Here is a 19,253-nt window from a genome sequence, read left to right as displayed (position 1 = left end):
ACCAGCAGCCGGACCGGGCCGACCCGCTCACCGGAGCCCAGAGACAAGCTAACTAGCAGATCTCCAAAACGAGCTGCAGCTGCAACAAGAAACCAAATGAAACCAAAAACTGATCCTGACGTTTCCTCTTTGATCTCTGTGCTGCTGCGAGTTTAAAATTTAAAATGAATAATCATCAACCTTCTCTGGGGCTTTTATTGTGAAGGGACGTTTGTTCCTGCACTCCGAATCTGAATCAACTTCATTCAGGATTTTTTGCACAAAACAAAAAATTTTTACTTCTGATCCACTTTTATATAAAAGCACAACAGCAAAGCACCTCGGCGGCCATCTTGGATTCTTCCTGCAAGACCCGACAAAAACTGACACAACAAAGTCTCGTTCCAACAAGTCCAAGTCCAGATGAGGCCAAAGAAAAAAAACTTTAGACCAAGACACCGAGTCCCAACGAGTCCCACTGAGACACCAAGTCCCACCGAGACACCGAGTCCCAACGAGACACCAAGTCCCAACGAGTCCCACTGAGACACCAAGTCCCACCGAGACACCGAGTCCCAACGAGTCCCACTGAGACACCGTCTGGATGGATTCTGTCCCTCATGCAGCCGTATTTATGTCGATGATTTTTGTGCACATTTTGAGGCACTGTGTTAGAAATGGTTGATGGAACCGGCCCTGTAGGACCCAACCGGGCCCCTCAGAGCCGGGCCCTGTGGAACCGGCCCTGTAGGACCCAACCGGGCCCCTCAGAGCCGGGCCCTGTGGAACCGGCCCTGTGGAACAAACTGAGGTGTGTCAGGTTGAAGCAGCCTGCAGGAGCCCAACACCAGGCTGGCTGATGACCCTGAAACTTGACCTTTCCACCTTCGTTCTGCTGGTTTAAAACCTCCAACACATTCACCCACTCCCAGACAAATGGACCACCAGAACCCCGGCGCTGTCCCCTTTGACCCTCTGCTGGCACTAAAGATCTCAGGAAACACTAACAGCCTGTTTCAGCATCAGAAGGCCAGAAAACCTCCAGTGTTTCATCCTGGCCTGTTTCAGCCAGCTCTTCATCACTCTTCATCACTCTTCATCAGTCCGGTCAGTGTCCGGGTCACTCCGGCTTCTACTGACCCGAAATCGTCTCCAACAAAAACCCCACAGCCTTAAAGAACGGCCTGCTGCCCCGAGTGAGGAAACATCTGAAGTAATCAGCAGATCGTCCCACTGGGACCGGACCTCTTCCCGGACCAGACCGGACCGGACCTCTTCCCGGTCCACCCAGGGACCCAGACGCCCCGGCCGTCTCTCTGGTGAAAACCGAACAGCCAGTGGACTCGGACATCAAACAACTTTCCTTTTTCTTATTGGTTCTAATAAAAGGTGATGCTCAAACATGCAGGATTTCCCATCAGCTTTGTATTTTAGTTCCTCTGGTGTTTTTATCTCTGTGAGTCGTTGAAAATTCAAGTCACATTCTGTCTTGTATCACAATAAACCCGACTGAGCGTCAGGGTTGAAACCTGCTTCCTTCCAGCTGCTGATTGGACGATAAACTCCTGGTTAGAGCCTCACCTCTGTGGCAAACCCTCGCTGCTCCGTGGGCTCAGGGACGATGAACACCGGCGGAAACAGACCGTCCTTCGCAAAACTGAGAGGAGGGACGGTGATGGAGGAGTCATGTTTCTGGCTGTTTGAGCAGAAGAGACAGAGGTTTGGTTCAGGAACCGAGCGTTTCACAGACATGCTCAGAGAGACGCTCGGCACACCAGATAGGAAACATGCAGCTACTTGCCTTCCAGAACACAAACATGGAGCTGAGAGAGAACAGGAAACACAAAGAAAACTATCAAACCATCACACTGTCAAAGCCTTACGGATCAAAGTTGTTCTTCTCCAGGCGCTGCTCCTCTTTGGCCAGGTTACAGTCGGCCATTTTGTTTTTGATCATGGACCCGTTGTCGCTGCTGTTCTCCGCCAGCGCCGCGTCCTTGTTGGACACTTTATATGGACCTCCAGGGAGAAGAAAGGCCTCCTTCTCCTTCAGGCTGCACACCGGCGCCCCCGCCAGGCTGCCGTTGTTGGGGACGCCTCCGCCGATCACAGCGCTGCGGTTGTTCACCGCCTCCAGGTCGTTCTTGACGGACCTGGACAGGGCTGCCAGCATCCTGCCCCGGCGCAGCTGGCGCAAGACGTGGACGGCGGCGCACACCAGGAGCGACAGAGTCACCAGGCCGAGTGCGACGGCGGCAATCAGCGCCGGAGAGGCGTCGCCGCCATCTGGAGGTCTTGGAGAGGGAATGCTGAGGGAGTACTCACAGCGAGCGCCCATGAAGCCCGGCGGACACTGGCACACGGGGCCGGAGAAGTGGGTGAAACATCTTCCCCCGTTGCTGCAGGGGAAGTAGTCGCAGGGACTGGCGCGCAGCGAGCAGTCCTTGCCAGAGAAGCCCAGGGTGCACGAGCAGCTGAAGTCATTGATGCCATCCAGGCAGGTGCCGGCGTTGCGGCAGGGGTTGCCGGCACAGTCGTCGATGTTGGTCTCGCAGAGAGTCCCGGTGAAGCCCGAGCGACACTGGCACACGACCCGGCTGCCGAGGTCCAGACACCGCGCACCTGTAGAGGGGAGGAGACGGGGTCAGCTACACACACCTGGAGTCAAGATATGCTGATGTCAGCATGATGGATTCAGAGATGCCTGTCCAAGCTCCCACAGTTAGCGGAGCTAACAGCTACGGCTAACTGGGAGGAGCCCAGAACACACAGGAACTACGGTCAACATCCGCCTCCAGGCAGGACTGAACCAGCAACGCAACGGCGCCAGCAACTATCACCAAGTTGCCTTGTGCACAAAATGCATGATACAGGAACCAACCTGCAGGGGGCGCAACTGAGGGAAAAGAGAAAACTGCTGCACAACTATATTAGATAAAGATTTAATCTTGACAGGAATTCTTTAAGAAACATATTCCAGGCATAAAGATCAGAGTTCTGAAATATTTAGACCAGCTTACAGGCAGCTGGGTCGTTGATTCTCATCTCCCTTCTCTTCCCCTTGTGGGATTTCTCCCATTGAGATCAATTTCTCCAGTAGAATTTCACTGAGCCAATCAGTGACCAGACGTTGTGAACGATGATGTAAAGTTTCTGCGCTGTTTTAGAATTTCAGCAGCAGAGGAAATGAAGTCCAAACATTGAGGATTTGAAGTCGGAGCAACAGGAACGTTTAAGATGTTTATTGCTAGCAAAGATGTTTGACTCGGCTCTTCTGCCTCTGTAGTGGAAGGACGGTTGTTGACAGAACAGGCAACTTCCAGTTAGCTTCCTAGCGGTGAAGCTAGCTGCAAAACGTCACAGCCAAACTGTAGCGCTTGAGTCAAATCAGATTCAGTCGTTTAAAAATTTAACGATGGCATTTGACTTAATGTCTCCTTCTGGAGGCCTTAAAATTTTAATTGATTATGTTTCCATAGCAACTGGTTTCAGTCTGCATTACAGGAACTCAGGGTTTCAGCTGGTTTTCAGTTTTCTGGAAGTTTGTTCCAGATCTGTGGTGCATAGAAGCTGAATGCTGCTTCTCCATGTTTGGTTCTGGTTCTGATGCAGAACAGAACCAGAACCAGCAGGTTGATCCAGCAGCAGATTTTAATCTCTTAATGATTTATAAACTACCAGCAGTTTAAAGTCTCAGTGAAGGAATGTAGAACTGGATGGTGTAGAACTAGGTGGTGTAGAACTAGGTGATGTAGAACTAGAACTAGGTGATGTAGAACTAGGTGGTGTAGAACTAGGTGGTGTAGAACTAGGTGGTGTAGGTACTGGTTCCGGCCCGCTCCGTTAACAGAACCTGAGTTAACATCTGCAAGAACCAGAAACATTTACTCCAACATGTTAACACTGTTATGGCCAATAATCAATATTCACTAACTGTAAGTCATTCAATTGTCATTGTTGGCAGGAACTAATGGCTTACGTAAACACAGGGTCAAAGGTCAAACCTCCAGGTGTTATTAGGGACTTTGCTCTTCTGTTTATCACAGCTAGTGGACTGTTTATCAGGAACGAGCAGCAGAGATCCGAACTGGGCCTGAAACCGCTGATGATGATGATGATGATGATGAAGAAGCTGGAAGCTGAACTGGTTTCTACAGAGTCAGACTGGGAGGAACAATTGAAATGTTTGGGAGTAGAAACATCTCAGCCGCCGGTTTCCATCCAGAACTCTCCAGAACTTTCCACTTTCCTCTGAACCATTAAAACGCTCACAGATGAAGCGATAAACCGGATCCGTCTTTTCTTCAGTTCTGGTTCTGCTGCAGCCGGAGGACAAACAGGATGGAAGAACTCTGAGGCTGCAGATTCAGAACAGCAGCGACTGCTTCCCTTCAACACGACTCCTAAAGACGATTAGAGCTCCGATTCTGGAGGCGACATGGAGGAACCCATCTGTAGGTGAAAGTTTATTTCAGGGCGGCGTGCGCCAGCTCAAACCAAACACAGCGCTGAGAGCAGCTCCATATTTGGAGCTGAGCAGCTGTTGTGTTGCAACATCACAAACCATCAGGCTGCAGCCCGGACGCCTCCGAGACGCTGGAATGACGGCAGATCAGAGATAAGCAGGAGGCGGGTTCTGCACCAGGGGGGCAACAAGGGGGGGGGGCAACAAGGGGGGGGGGCAACAAGGGAGGGGGCAACAAGGGGGGGGCAACAAGGCTCAGATTCTTTACAGCAGACAGACGTTCTGCAGTCGTCCACGTCTGATTATTAGTCTCCTGTTTGGGCCAGGAAGCATCAGGAGAACCAGCCCGTCTGCTGGCCCACTTCCTGGTGCCGGTCAGGTTCTGGAGTCAGATCAGAGACGTTGTGACGTCGGTTTAAATTCTTCAGAACCGAGATTTCCACAGCAAACAGATGTTTTAATGCATCAGAAAAACAGAGAGTGACTGAGAGTCACTGCGCGCAAAACAAACCCTGTAAATTCTCGACACTAACAGGAACCATAGAATTACACAGAAACCTGTGAGAGGAGAACGGAGCTGGAAGGATGTTTACTGGTTCTGAACTGATCCTGAGTGGGAATGAAAACAGCAGCAGGTATTTTGTTCCATAAAACAGTGAAACAGGTAAACCTGTTATGGATGCAAACTCCACTAAAAACCAACCTGATTAGGATTTTATTAGAAACTTGATCAATTACTAATTTACTGATGGAACTTGATTTAATGTCGTGTTTTGATTATTGATTCTATGTTGCATTGTGTTTCTGTTTGATTTGATGTGAAGCACTTTGAAATGCCTTGATGCTGAAATGTGCTGTACTAATAAAATTTAATTGATTGATTGATCAGCCTGCAAACGGGTCAGGACCGGTTCAGAAACTCATGACTGGATCCCGCTGGGAATCAAACACCAGCAGCATCATCAGAGGAAACCTGAGGAAAACGGAACCGGGACCACGACCCGATTACTCCCCAGAACTTCATGACCTCAGTTTTAAAGCTGCAGTGAATAACTTCTATAAAAACTAGATTTATTACTTATGTTCTAATCTGTCACCTTGTGGCATCATGAGATGATCGGTGAGAAAAGAGCTGCCTTCAGGAACAGCCAATCAGAGCCAGGAGGAGGGGCTTAGCGCTGTCAATCGCCTTCCTGACAGCAGAGTCTGCCATGAATGCTAAGCTAGTTAGCATGCTCACTGATGACGATCTGTTTTTGGTAAGTTGTTTCTCTGCCATTTAGCAGCGGCTCCCTGAGGATGAGTGACAGCACTAAGCCCCTCCCCCTGGCTCTGATTGGTTGTTTTTGATGCTGACCGTTTCATTTCTGCCGGCAGGATGAGGCAGAGCAGCTGGAGTTTTTCACAGATTATCCATCTCATATTAAACTGTAACGACACGGCGACAGTTTTAATAAACACATTTTTAGAAAAGTTAAATTCTGCAGCTTTACGGTTCTTCAGGAAATCCGTCTGGTCCATCTGGGTCCGTGTCTCTGGTCCCGTTGGTCCACCTCTCTGACGTCCAGAACTCAGCAGGCCAAAGTTCAGCCGCTCTCGGTACACCCGGCTCAGTTTGCCACCTGAACCCCAGCCGGTTGGGGAGGGGAGTTGTTTCTTTCCACAGTCACCACATGCATGCTCAGTCTCAGTTGATTTTGAATTTCTGTACATGAATCAGATCAGTTTGTGATGTAAACGGCCTTCAGGCAGAATCTGGCGCCAAAATGAGCCGAATTAAATGTTCTGAGGAAAATAAGCTGTTAACAGAACAGGTAGGGCCAGTAGGACACAAGCCCCGCCCACTTCACAGGTAAAAACAAGCAGAGAAACCAAAACAAACTGAAGAAAGTAGGACACAAAGTTCATGTTGATGTTTTGTCCTCAGGTCATGTGACTACGGTCCAGCTGGGTAAAATGTTCTGATGGATCCACCGCTAAACGCAACACGATCCTGAAACACTGCGTTTCCTGATGGGCCACTGAACGCATCATCTCAGACAATCAGCAATCAACATTAGCTCGGAAGCTAATGCTAACTATGCTAACGTTTCATTCAAGTTTAGACTGGTCTGGTTTAACTGGTTACCAGTTTATCAGGTTTACTGGGCAGCCTTTACAGCACCTGATGGCCTGTTTGGACCCAAAATACTGACAATATTCTGAGGCAGAACTTCCTGTAAACCTTCACAATAAGAGCCTAGAGAAGGAACAACTGACTCACATTAAGTTTTATTAAAATTATAATTACTATTATTTATTACTGCTATTATTATTATAAGAAGGCAATAATTGATCTAATGTAAAATTCACCTGCTCTGTGAGACTCAGTCTGTTTCTCCTCCTGATGGTCCGGTCGACCCGGTTCTACTGGAACCAGAACATCTGCTGGAACCAGAACCAGAACATCTGCTCCACCTGCAGCTGCTGTGGTTCTGAGTCAAACCAACCTGTTCCCCTCCTGGCCTGTGGGGGCGCTGCACCAACAACCACTGAAGGAAACCACACAAAAACCTCTGAAGACACTGAGAGCAACTTCCTTCTTCACCAGATGGAAACAAGATGGAGGCGTCAGATTTTAGTGTTGGAGGATTTCTCTTTAGTCTTTGGCTGAAGACCAGGAGCCATTTGGCTAGGCTAGCACTTGGCTAGCATGCTAGGTCAGAGGTCGATTAGTGTTCACACCTCACCTACCAAACCGGAGTTTGACTAGACAGATGGACCGGAGTTAGTTAAATCCACTGCACTGATCTGCAACAAATGGCAGATTTAATTCAAAGCTGCTAATGTGGCTTTAGCAGCTCTAACATTTTGGCGGAGTCAAGCTAACTGCTAACTGGAGCAACAGCCAATCAGGAGAGAGATTCACAGACTGAAACCAGCCCCAAAGCCCCTCCAGTCCTCACCGGTTTACCTGAGAATCTCACAGCCCAACATTCCTGGAGGTCCAAACGGATTCTCCCGACTCAGAGTCCATCAGAAAAACCAGGAGAAAACCTACTCTGCTCTAGAGGAGCGCTGACTGGGAACCGGAGACCTTTCACTTACTGACCCAGCTTCTCTACCAGGCCAACCATAAAATGACACATTCCTGCTTTTATTGGTGTTTTTCTAACCCAAAGTTTGTTCCTTCAGAGATCTTCCTGTCAGCTCCGGGTTTCGAGTCGTGAGACAACCTCCTGCTGGGAAGCCATAATTCCTGCTGAACTGACCATTTCAATTTACAACGACCAGACAGTCATTCATATTTAAACTGAGAACTTTGTTTCCACTGCAGCCTGTCCACGTCAAATGTTTAACCTTTAAACTGTGATTAAAATCAGTTTTATTCCATCTGACAGAACAATGCAAAGATGTGAAGACAGAAAAATTATGTTTTACTTTATGTTTTCTATCATTTCTGTTTTTGTGGCCAGCTCTAGACCCAACGCCCGGATCCACTGAGCAGCAGGCGGTTTGGTCAGTCGAAACCAGGACCCAGAGTTCTGATGGTTCTGCCAGCCAACCGGACTCCATGCGCTCCGTTTGAATCCACACTGCGCCTCGTCCAGCTCCTTCCACAGAGTTACCAGAAAGTCCTCATATTCCCTCACTGATGTATCAGGAAAGATTCAATATTTCATAATCCCGTTTGTCAGACGCTCTTCAAAATTTGTCTCCATTTGATGTTGGACTCGGAGCCGCAGCTCAACAGCATCAGAACGTTTTGATGGAACCGAACAGCTTCCTGTGTGACGCTTAAAACCCGCCGTAAACAGACAGGTCATGAAACTACTAATGTTTTAGTAACCTATCAATTATTCCTATGATTAATCGAGTAATCGGATAAAAAACGTATAAAATAAAATATTAGTAACCCTAACATAACAGCAGAGTTACTGTCGCATATCAACTTTCATATTTGAGCTTCTCTATTTTTCTGTTGTTTAGAAAATTAACTTGGAATAATAATAGCTCACATCCTAAGTTAACCTGAAGAAAAATCATACAGAAATCTGGAATTACATTTCAGATTTTAGTAAAGAGGCAGATTTTATTCTATAAAATACTCTAATAAAATGTCTAAACTGCAGTTTTTAGTTCATGTCCTGAGATGAACTTTCTCCTTGCTCTTCTTCATGTTCGCGATTTGACTCCTTCCTGTATCACAGAAACCTCGACCAGCCACGCACCGCCGCCATGACGCGCCGCCGCCGCCATGACGCGCCGCCGCCGCCATGACGCACCGCCGCCATGACGCGCCACCGCCGCCATGACGCACCGCCGCCGCCATGACGCGCCGCCGCCGCCATGACGCACCGCTGTGCTGCAGCCGTCGAGCTGCAGGTTCCTGTGGGATCAGGAATTCCCTCGTTCAGAGTCCAGCCAACATCTGATCACTTCAAGTGGAGAAATGCTCCCCGATTTCAAAACTTTAGCTGATGCTGCTTGTAGTTCCTGTTTGTAGTTTGGCGCTGAACCTCCTGACTCTAATCTCTGCAGCCGAGACCTTTAATGTGATTAATTATACGTAACTCCTGTGGTTCTATGAATACATGATGGTGAATGTGTGATGTGGATTCTCTGTTCAGCTTGTTTATTATTTTCTTTAAAAATGAATAAACATAGATATAACTGAAGATGTCATTATTATTTTGCATGAAAATTGTTTATGACCCCTGTCTTTCTTTTCTTTGGTGCTGATTGGTTGAACCTCCATAAAAACAGACAATGAAAACTGGAGATGCTGGTTTCTGTGGTTTCCCTTAATAATTCATATTCAGGTACATTGGTGTTAAAATAGTCAGTTATGAATGTTTTAGAGGACGTCTGAAGTATTTATGGAATCAGTTTGTGTTACTAACTGTAGCTAGCGGTAGCAACAGCTGTTAGCAGTTAGCGCCTTAGCATCAGTCCCTTCAGCTCAGAAAGAATAAACCTCAACCTGCTGACTGTTCAGGCCAGAGCAGCTGACAGTCAGTAAGACAGCAACAACCCTTAACTACTCCGCACAACCACACTTCAACGGGAGCTGAAACATCAAGCATCTCAGTGTGCAACACTTTCCTGGTCTGGTGCATGCTGGGAGAGAAGTCCTCCACCTCTAAACCACCTGGAGAGAAACACAAACCACCTCAACCCGGCTGCAGGCACCAGCTTCCTCCTAGACAAGAAGCTTCTGCTGAAAACCCGGAGCAAGTCAGGAGGAGGAATCCTGTCAATCTGTCCTGCTGCAACATCTGGAAACCCTCAGAGTTCAGGTGAAAACACTCCTGATCCACAACAGCAGAACAAAACGGAGCAGAAATTACAATCTGGAGCCAGTTTGTTGTTTTAGCTGATGGCCCTGAGTGTGATAAACGACGTCAGCACCAAGTATTGAGATCCTGCAGGGAAACTGGGAAGAAGGCCAAGAAAACATGATGTTTGCTTTGGAGCTCGTCCAGAAACCGTGAAGCTGCAGCGGCTGCAACACGCTGACTCCCGCAGGCCACCGTACTTCAGCAGAACTTCAGCTGCATGTTGCCTGTATCTGCAGAGCGCCGAGGCAGCTAATGACGGACCGGTCCGATCCGACACCGGCCCGATCTCACACCGGTCTGATCTCACACCGGTCCGATCTCACACCGGTCTGATCCAGCACCGGCCCGATCCAACACCGGTCCGATCTCACACCGGCCCGATCCAGCACCGGTCCGATCCGACACCGGTCCGATCCGACACCGGTCCGATCTCACACCGGTCCGATCCGACACCGGCCCGATCCAGCACCGGTCCGATCTCACACCGGTCTGATCCAGCACCGGCCCGATCCAACACCGGTCCGATCCGACACCGGTCTGATCCGACACCAGCCCGATCCGACACCAGCCCGATTCAGCACCGGTCCGATCCGACACCGGTCCGATCCGACACCGGCCCGATCCGCAGCGGTCCGCTCCAGCACCGGTCCGATCCGACACCGGTCCGATCCGACACCGGCCCGATTCAGCACCGGCCCGATTCAGCACCGGTCCGATCTCACACCGGTCCGATCTCACACCGGTCCGATTCGACACCGGCCCGATCCGCAGCGGTCCGCTCCAGCACCGGTCCGCTCCAGCACCGGTCCGATCTCACACCGGTCCGATTCGACACCGGTCCGATCCGCAGCTGAACATTGAGGAACTGGCCAGCAGAAAGTTTACCTAAAGCGGTTCTGTTTATCTGCAGCCGAGTCAGAACCTACTAGCGTCTGATCCACCATGGGAACTTTCTCAACAAGATTCTGCAGGTTTGTTTTCTACTTCAACCATTATCAAACATCACAGCTCCAGTCATGGACCTTGGTAGTCAAAGGAAATGAGCAGCACCGCCGGGCCGGCCCGTCGAGCTTCAGCGGATCAGCAGAGAAAGTTTGGTTCTGCTACCTTCATCCTGCTGTGAGCTCAGTAAAGCAACAGAAAACCTGAAAACCTGAAAACCTGGAATCCAGAGCATCAACACCCTGCAGCGGTTCCAACCGCAGCGTCTGATCCTGGATGAGGCAACAACCTGTTGAACCCCCGCGCTCTGCTGACCCCACACACACACACACACACACACACACATGCACACACACGCACCCACACGCACACACACACACACGCACCCACACGCACACACACACACACACACCCACACACGCACCCACACGCACACACACACACAAACACACACAAACACACGCACACACAAACACACACAAACACACACAAACACACAAACACACACACGCACACACGCACACACGTACACACGCACACACACACACACACAGATCATGAAGCTCTGCAGTAAATTAATCTGGTTTAATGCAGAATTCCTCATAATGATCAAACATCGGAGCTTCCAGGCTGCAGCGGTTCGGGTCGGACCTCCTGGTAGAAAACAGAACCGTAGAGTTTTATTTCAGCCAAAGTGTTATATATTTACCACCTAATTATAATGAAATAATCTGGATTTATGGAAAATCTTCATCTTAGAATGGCAGCTACCCTAAGTTTTATATCAAAACCAACATTTAGCGAAAAACTTTAAACAATAACAGGATCAAATGAAATGATATCAAACAACATGAGGAATCAGGACCCAAATCACAGAAAACTTTTAACATCCAAAGGTTTCAGATTCTCCTAACATTCACCTCAGATCAGAGCTCAGCGTTCCTCCTGCTGCTCCACAGCTCAGATTACTGACACTTTTCTTAATATTACTGATTATAACGGCGTTTAGTTGCACAACTTTACCGACTCGTTCATTCGTGGCTGTTTTCACGTTTATTGCTGCTCATATTTGTCTCCATGTTTGCAGTTTTCTGGAGCTCAACGTGAAGCTCGACGTCGTTCACAGCAAATATATTAACAAAGACACGGCGGGACGGATCATCCGGGGAATGATGGACCTGGAAGGCCTGACCAGAACTACCTGCAGGTCAGACACATTATGAGCCTCTGATTGTTTCCAAGCCTAAAGGAGCAACTTCACCTTCAACAACAACCCAAAAAGACGCAACCCGCAACTTTTACATCGGCAAACAACTTCAAAAAAATAAAAGCCCAGAGCAGATTAAAGAACTGAAGTTGGCAACAGAAACTCAAACAGTTTCTGATCCTGATCTGGTTTCCATTGTTCATGTTTCTGTTGTGATCAGGCGACAGGAAGAGCAAATACAACCAAATTACAAAATAAGAGAGAAACAGTGATTTCAGTAAGTAGTCTGACTAGTGGATTTGAATAGCAAGGTGTTCGATTATTGATTATTGAGGAAGTGACTGATGATGTGATGCTGTCTGGACCAAACAGAACTAGTCAGTGAAAAACTGATATGAACTCACCGACTGTCAGATGAAACAGAAATAAAATAAATGAAAGCTCCTGAAATTAACTTTACAAAATGAAACAATTGTGAAAAAAATCTAATTCATAAGTACAATTAATATTTTATATAAATATTTATTTATTTTGTTTTCATCTAATGGAGACACTTATCTATTTTATAAAGTATTTATTAACTATTTAATAATAAGGAATCGGCTCCTCATTACCAACCAGGGGCCTCATGCAGAAAGTTTGCAGTTTTCACACTGAAACTTGGAATAGGACAAATTTAGAAAAAACAAAAGTCCAGATGAATGAAGCTGAGCTGCGATCAGAACCTGCAACTTTCACAATTTACAGGAAACAGCAGCTGGTCGCCTCCATAAATACATATTAATATAGATCAGTATAGAAACCTGGAGGTCTGTCGCCACGTGAAGCCGTAACCATGGCAACGTCCTTGTTTGTAGCAGAATAAGTATTTATAATACTAATAATTCTTTATTTTATTTATAAGTTGCTTTCAGGGAACATAAAGTCACAAAAATCAAAAATGAAGATAAATCTCCAAATAAACCATAAAGATCTTCCAGAGCAGCAGAGAGTTCAGCCGGGATTTAAATCTTTATCCAGGATGAAGTTACATTTACAGAGTCCAGATGATTTCACAGAGCGGGCGGCCACAGCTGGACCGGTACCGGTACCAGTACCGGTACCGGTCCAGCTGTAAGTTCTGCTCAGAGCTCCAGGATGATCAGTCTGGATGAATCTAAACGCTGATAAACCAGCAGATCAATCTGATCAATCTGATCTCTGATCAATGGCTCCATGTTCTCCTCAGGTAGCGGCTCACCTGGATGCAGCTACTGATGGACCTGTGATTGTCTCCACACCTGATCAATAATCAAACTGTCTGATCAGCCCTGGTTTCTCTTTAGGGACAATAAATAGATTCATTCAGACCAGGAGTTTCATCTTTATGAGACTCAAACTGAGCAACATGATTGTTGGACTGAAGTTTTCACATTTTACTGAGGATGACGGATCTTTTCCGCTACAGTATCAACACACACATTAGTGTTGTTATTTTAATCAGACTGACCCGTCAGCATGAAACCTTGAGCCAATGGCCAGATGACCTGCAGATAATATCACACTGTTTAGGTTAAAACAACATTCATACCCAAGTATTGAGGCTTTGCATCATTTCATCACTTCATCACTTCATCACTTCATCACTCAAAGCGCCATGATGTAGACAGGAAGTGAGGATCAGGAGTATCGAACTGAGCAGCTGAGCTTGTTTTTGTCGGTGTGTTCATGGTTTCTACCTGCTGGAGTCGAGTTCATTTCTCTGTGAAGGTCACACACCTGGCTGGGCTCCTGGACGGAGGGATTAACAGGAAAACAGCTAGCTCAGGAACCGACCAGAACCTCCTCCCTGCTGACCACTTGATCAAATTACCGACTTCTCCTGAATTCCCCACAGGATTTATGTCACTGTGTCATAAACGGCGTTTCCCTTTAAACTGCAGCAGCTTTAAAAACCTACAGAAGACCCTCATAGGTTTTTCCCATACATGCTAGGCTACATGACGGTGTGGCATTGTTTCCATGGTTACTGATGGTTAGACGCTATCTTCTCCATAATGCTATATTTGGTATCTTTCTAATCATATTTACTTATAAAGTACATGAACGTTTCTCTTCTTAGCTTGTATGAAGTTAAATCCTCGGTTACACCAACAGCAGCCAGTCGTTATGACTGTCGGCCATCTTTCCTCGTTAAAATAAAAAGACAAGCTTGGTTTTGACCCTGGTCTGTCTGTCTGTCTGTCTGTGCAGCCGACATTGTGACCATTTTACTGTGAAATCAGCTAAATAAAAGCCACATTAAAACAGGGAAGCGTGTAAACGTGGAGGTTTCCTGTGGAGACAGTCGGTTTCTCTCATCCCACTGCCGTCCATCTTTCTTTCTAATGTTTGATCTCTGCAACAAACTGGATGAGCTGCAAGCGCGGGTACAAAGTCGACACGAATTCAGAGACGCGTTTATTGGCGACTCAAACATGGACGAGACTATTGATGGATCTGGCCAGTAGGCCTGGACTGGGATGCTGGAGTTACTGGTAAATCACAAGGAGGGTGTGTGTGTGTGTGTGTGTGCGTGTGTGTGTGTGTGTTAATGAACACTGGTTATGGTCAGAGAGACCGTTGGGAATTTCCCCAGATATTTATCGTTGAATGAATATTAATTCATCCAATGAGGAGAAACCGTTGATTATTAAAAGTGACAGAAGCTGCAGTTTACGTCTCCTGATGATTTTAAACATCGTTCATTAATAAGGACTCATAAAGACTTTTATCAATACGTCACCAGGACCAACAGAACCCTGGACCCGTTCTGGTTCTGTCAAAGCAGCATCTGAATCCGTCCCTCTGCCTCCACTGTTGGAGCTGAACCATAATTATGAGCAACTTTTATCAGTTTATCTTTCTGCCCTGAAAACCAGTAAAACCATCAGAGACAGGTCACCACCTGGACTGGTGAGTCCAAACCTGCAGGTTTGCTCTGATGTAACAGACCGGGACATGTTGAGGTTCTGGTGTTATCAGTAACTGTGACTTTCTGTCAACACTGAGACTCCAAAGAAAAAATATTTCCTGATAAACCCTGGATGTCAAAATCACTGAAAAACGTTTTGAACAAAAAGAGGAAAGAAGGAAAAGAATGAAATAAAACTGAATTACAAGGGAAAGCTGGAGAAAGACCTTCCCTACCACAGACTGGGCCCTCAGACTGGGCCCCACAGACTGGGCCCTCAGACTGGCCCCCACAAACTGGGCCCTTACACTGGGCCCTCAGACTGGGCCCTCAGACGGGGCCCCACAGACTGGGCCCACAAACTGGGCCCCACAAACTGGGCCCTTACACTGGGCCCCACAAACTGGCCCCACAGACTGGGCCCACAAACTGGCCCCACAGACTGGGCCCCACAAACTGGGCCCTTACACTGGGCCCACAAACTGGGCCCTCAGACTGGGCCCCACAAACTGGGCCCTTACACTGGGCCCACAAACTGGGCCCTCAGACTGGGCCCCACAGACTAGGCCCTCAGACTGGGCCCACAAACTGGGCCCCACAGACTGGGCCCCACAAATTGGGCCCTCAGACTGGGCCCACAAACTGGGCCCTCAGACTGGCCCCACAAACTGGACCCTCAGACTGGCCCCACAGACTGGGCCCCACACACTGGGCCCTTACACTGGGCCCTCAGACTGGGCCCCACAGACTGGGCCCTCAGACTGGCCCCACAGACTGGGCCCCACAAACTGGGCCCACAAACTGGCCCCACAGACTGGGCCCCACAAATTGGGCCCTCAGACTGGGCCCACAAACTGGCCCCACAGACTGGGCCCCACACACTGGGCCCTTACACTGGGCCCACAAACTGGCCCCACAGACTGGGCCCACAAACTGGGCCCCACAAATTGGGCCCTCAGACTGGGACCACAAACTGGGCCCCACAAATTGGGCCCTCAGACTGGGCCCCGCAGACTGGGCCCCACAAACTGGGCCCTCAGACTGGCCCCACAGACTGGGCCCACAAACTGGGCCCCACGGACTGGGCCCTCAGACTGGCCCCACATACTGGGCCCCACAAACTGGGCCCCACAGACTGGGCCCTCAGACTGGCCCCACAGACTGGGTCCATAGACTGGGCCCAGTCTGTGTTTCTCCTCATTGGATGAATTACAGTCTGTGTTTCCCTACCACAGACTGGGCCCGGTTTTAGTGATGAGATTTTAAATCTGAAAAACAAACGTCATTTTGCTTTGATCTTCCCTCTGTAGCTGAATGTTTTAAACGCTGTAAGGTTTTAAAAGCCCCACAGACTCCAGGATCAATCAGATCAATCAGATCAATCAGATCAATCAGATCAATCAGATCAATCAGATCAGATGGATAAACTTGTTAATAACTTTCATCTGGATTTTAAAGTGAAGTGGATTCTTGATTTCTAGCATCCAGAAACAGGAAGTCAGAGTGAGACGTCGTCGTCTACCTGAAGGCTCTTCCTGTTCTTCACTGATAACAGCTTCATGTTGAACTTGTTTTCAGTGACCGTCAGCCTCCAACATGATGAAGGACATGATGCCCATCAATCTGTGGACGGATGAAGCTTTTCTTTCATTAAAAGACGTGAGCTTTGAGTTTAGATCTAAAACAAATCTAACAGAGATTAAAGGTCAGACAGCAGAAAAACATAAATATCTTGGGACTATTTTGGATAATAAGTTAAAATTTACCTGCCATTCAGAAAACCTACAAAAAAGATCATTTTGTCTAAAGAGGCTCATAAAGTTTCTAGTTGATAAGTTATTGATGATCCTATTTTATAGATCATGTATTGAATCTGTGTTGAATAAAACATAATATCAATAAGATCTTAGAGGTTGATCAACGCTCAGTTACAGAACTGTGTAAAAATCAAATCATTAGGAAAACTAAAGACATTATTACTGATATTTCTCATCCTTTACATGCTGAGCTCCAGTTTCTGGCATCAGCCTCAGACTTCCTGCTCTAAACAGCAACAGGTTCAAACTGTCCTGGTTCCCATAGCAACATCTCTCCTTACTGGTCCAGGGTAGCACCTGTTGGTCAGAAATGACCAACTGCTGTTTCTTCTCTTTATGTGTTTCTATTTTAATAATATTTTAATATTATTTTATAATATTAAATATTTATCAATATTTATAATATTTTATAATTTCTATTTTATCTGCTTTTGGTATTTTTTAAAATCTTTGATACTTTGTCTTTTAGTTTTTATACTTGCTGCAACACCAATTGTCCAATTTGGGATACAAATAAAATGAATCTGAATCTGAACATTAGGAATCACCTGTCCACATTCTGACCGGCTTTCTGCACAGGACAGATTTGGACGTCCATGGTGGGGGACACGGTGACATCATGTGCTTAGAGTCATATTATCATATTTGTTCTGTTTTTTAATTAACTTGTGTTTATTTAATTAACTAATCAACAGCTACAGGGTTTGATTTGACTATTAATAAGAGTCCTTATGATAAAAGATGGTAAATTTAAACCGGTTCCCTTCGTTCTGTTGGCTCTGATAAACACTGACAGTCAGTTCTTCTAGATAAGGACTCAGCCTTCTGACAAGTTGCCGCCGCTGGTTGGTCAGTTGCTGTGGAGTGATTGGAGGAGAATTGCTCCACGTCTGCATGGGGGCGGAGCCACCATCAAGCCAACGGTTTCCCAGAAGTTATAATACGCAGAGACTAAGTTCAAACACTCTTGCAAGATGTTTTTATTAGTGTAGAATAATTTATTTTTATTTTTGTCTTTCCATTTTTTATAATATTCCAGAATAAAATTCAAGATCACAGTAAAGATTCAACTTGTTCTCTCATGGCTGAAGCCTCAGACTCAACAGTCTCTCAGTGGATGAACAGAGTCAGGGAGGTTTATCATATGGAACAAATTACTGCAAAACTTCAGATGGAAAGAAACATCTTCTTAGAAAAATGGTCCCCAATTCAAACATCCAATTCAAACCACAGCTGATGGAGATTCTGATCGATAAATAGGAGATTCTCCCTGGTGTTTTTTTCTAGACTAAAGACAAACAATATGTGAAGTTGTACAAACAGTTAGTAAAATATATTATATGTATGATGTGACCTGCACTGGAACATCTGAACAAAAAGTAAAATAAAATAAAATAAAATAAAATAATAAATCAAGACAATTATTCATTTAGAGGATTATAACACTATCTAAGGAAAATAGGTTCTTTTATAGAAAGTAATATTTAATTAATATCAATATTTATGTTACATTTTATAGATATATATTTTAATAATATGCATTTAATAATTGTTATATACATTTTAATAATGTATATAACATGTTACATTAAAAGTATTGGGAGGATATGATTCATTTCATTTCTTTCATAAATGAGCTGATGGTGTGGATCGTGTCTCCAGGACAGATCATGCAGACACATAGCTAGCCTATGGAGCGCTACACCATGCTATGCTAGCATTAGCCCTTTAGCATAGCTCTCCACAGGCTAGCTATGCTACAGGAAGTTATCTGTATAATTTCACAGCAACCTTGGATATTTATTTCTTTAAAATGTAAAGAAATATCCTTAGTTTCCTTTCAGTACAAAGTTCCTGCTGGGCTAGGTGATGGGTTAGCTGATGGGCTAGCTGCTGTGTTAGCTGATGGGCTAGCTGCTGTGTTAGCTGATGGGTTAGCTGCTGGTTTAGCTGCTGGGTTAGCTGATGGGTTAGCTGCTGGGCTAGGTGATGGGTTAGCTGATGGGCTAGCTGCTGGGCTAGCTGCTGTGTTAGCTGATGGGTTAGCTGCTGGGCTAGCTGCCGTGTTAGCTGATGGGTTAGCTGCTGGGCTAGGTGATGGGTTAGCTGATGGGCTAGCTGCTGTGTTAGCTGATGGGTTAGCTGCTGGTTTAGCTGCTGGGTTAGGTGATGGGTTAGCTGATGGGCTAGCTGCTGGTTTAGCTGCTGTGTTAGCTGCTGGGTTAGCTGATGGGCTAGCTGATGGGTTAGCTGATGGGTTAGCTGCTGGGCTAGCTGCTGTGTTAGCTGATGGGTTAGCTGCTGGGCTAGCTGCCGTGTTAGCTGATGGGTTAGCTGCTGGGCTAGGTGATGGGTTAGCTGATGGGCTAGCTGCTGTGTTAGCTGATGGGTTAGCTGCTGGGCTAGCTGCCGTGTTAGCTGATGGGTTAGCTGCTGGGCTAGGTGATGGGTTAGCTGATGGGCTAGCTGCTGTGTTAGCTGATGGGTTAGCTGCTGGTTTAGCTGCTGGGTTAGGTGATGGGTTAGCTGATGGGCTAGCTGCTGGTTTAGCTGCTGGGTTAGCTGCTGTGTTAGCTGCTGGGTTAGCTGC

At 46.8% G+C, this 19,253-nt stretch overlaps 1 protein-coding gene and 1 long non-coding RNA gene across 2 annotated transcripts in view; one reads left to right on the top strand and one right to left on the bottom strand.

Annotated features, from left to right (window-relative positions):
- dlc (deltaC) overlaps window positions 1-19,253 on the bottom strand; it is a 272,983-nt gene that overhangs the window by 4,099 nt on the left and 249,631 nt on the right. The window contains exons 8-9 of the mRNA XM_044119740.1: window positions 1,863-2,601; window positions 1,561-1,675 (exon numbers count right to left, since the gene is read on the bottom strand). Of these exons, the coding sequence (XP_043975675.1) occupies window positions 1,561-1,675; window positions 1,863-2,601 (854 nt within the window). The remainder of the gene's footprint in view (window positions 1-1,560; window positions 1,676-1,862; window positions 2,602-19,253) is intronic.
- Window positions 2,616-9,224, top strand: LOC122832737. The gene is made up of 3 exons (XR_006370863.1): window positions 2,616-5,079; window positions 7,900-8,245; window positions 8,635-9,224. It is a non-coding gene; the product is annotated as an uncharacterized LOC122832737 (long non-coding RNA).

Source organism: Gambusia affinis, linkage group LG06 (genome assembly GCF_019740435.1).
Source record: "Gambusia affinis linkage group LG06, SWU_Gaff_1.0, whole genome shotgun sequence".
In the NCBI taxonomy this organism is placed as follows: domain Eukaryota; kingdom Metazoa; phylum Chordata; class Actinopteri; order Cyprinodontiformes; family Poeciliidae; genus Gambusia; species Gambusia affinis.
This window is presented reverse-complemented; position numbering and strand designations above follow the sequence as displayed.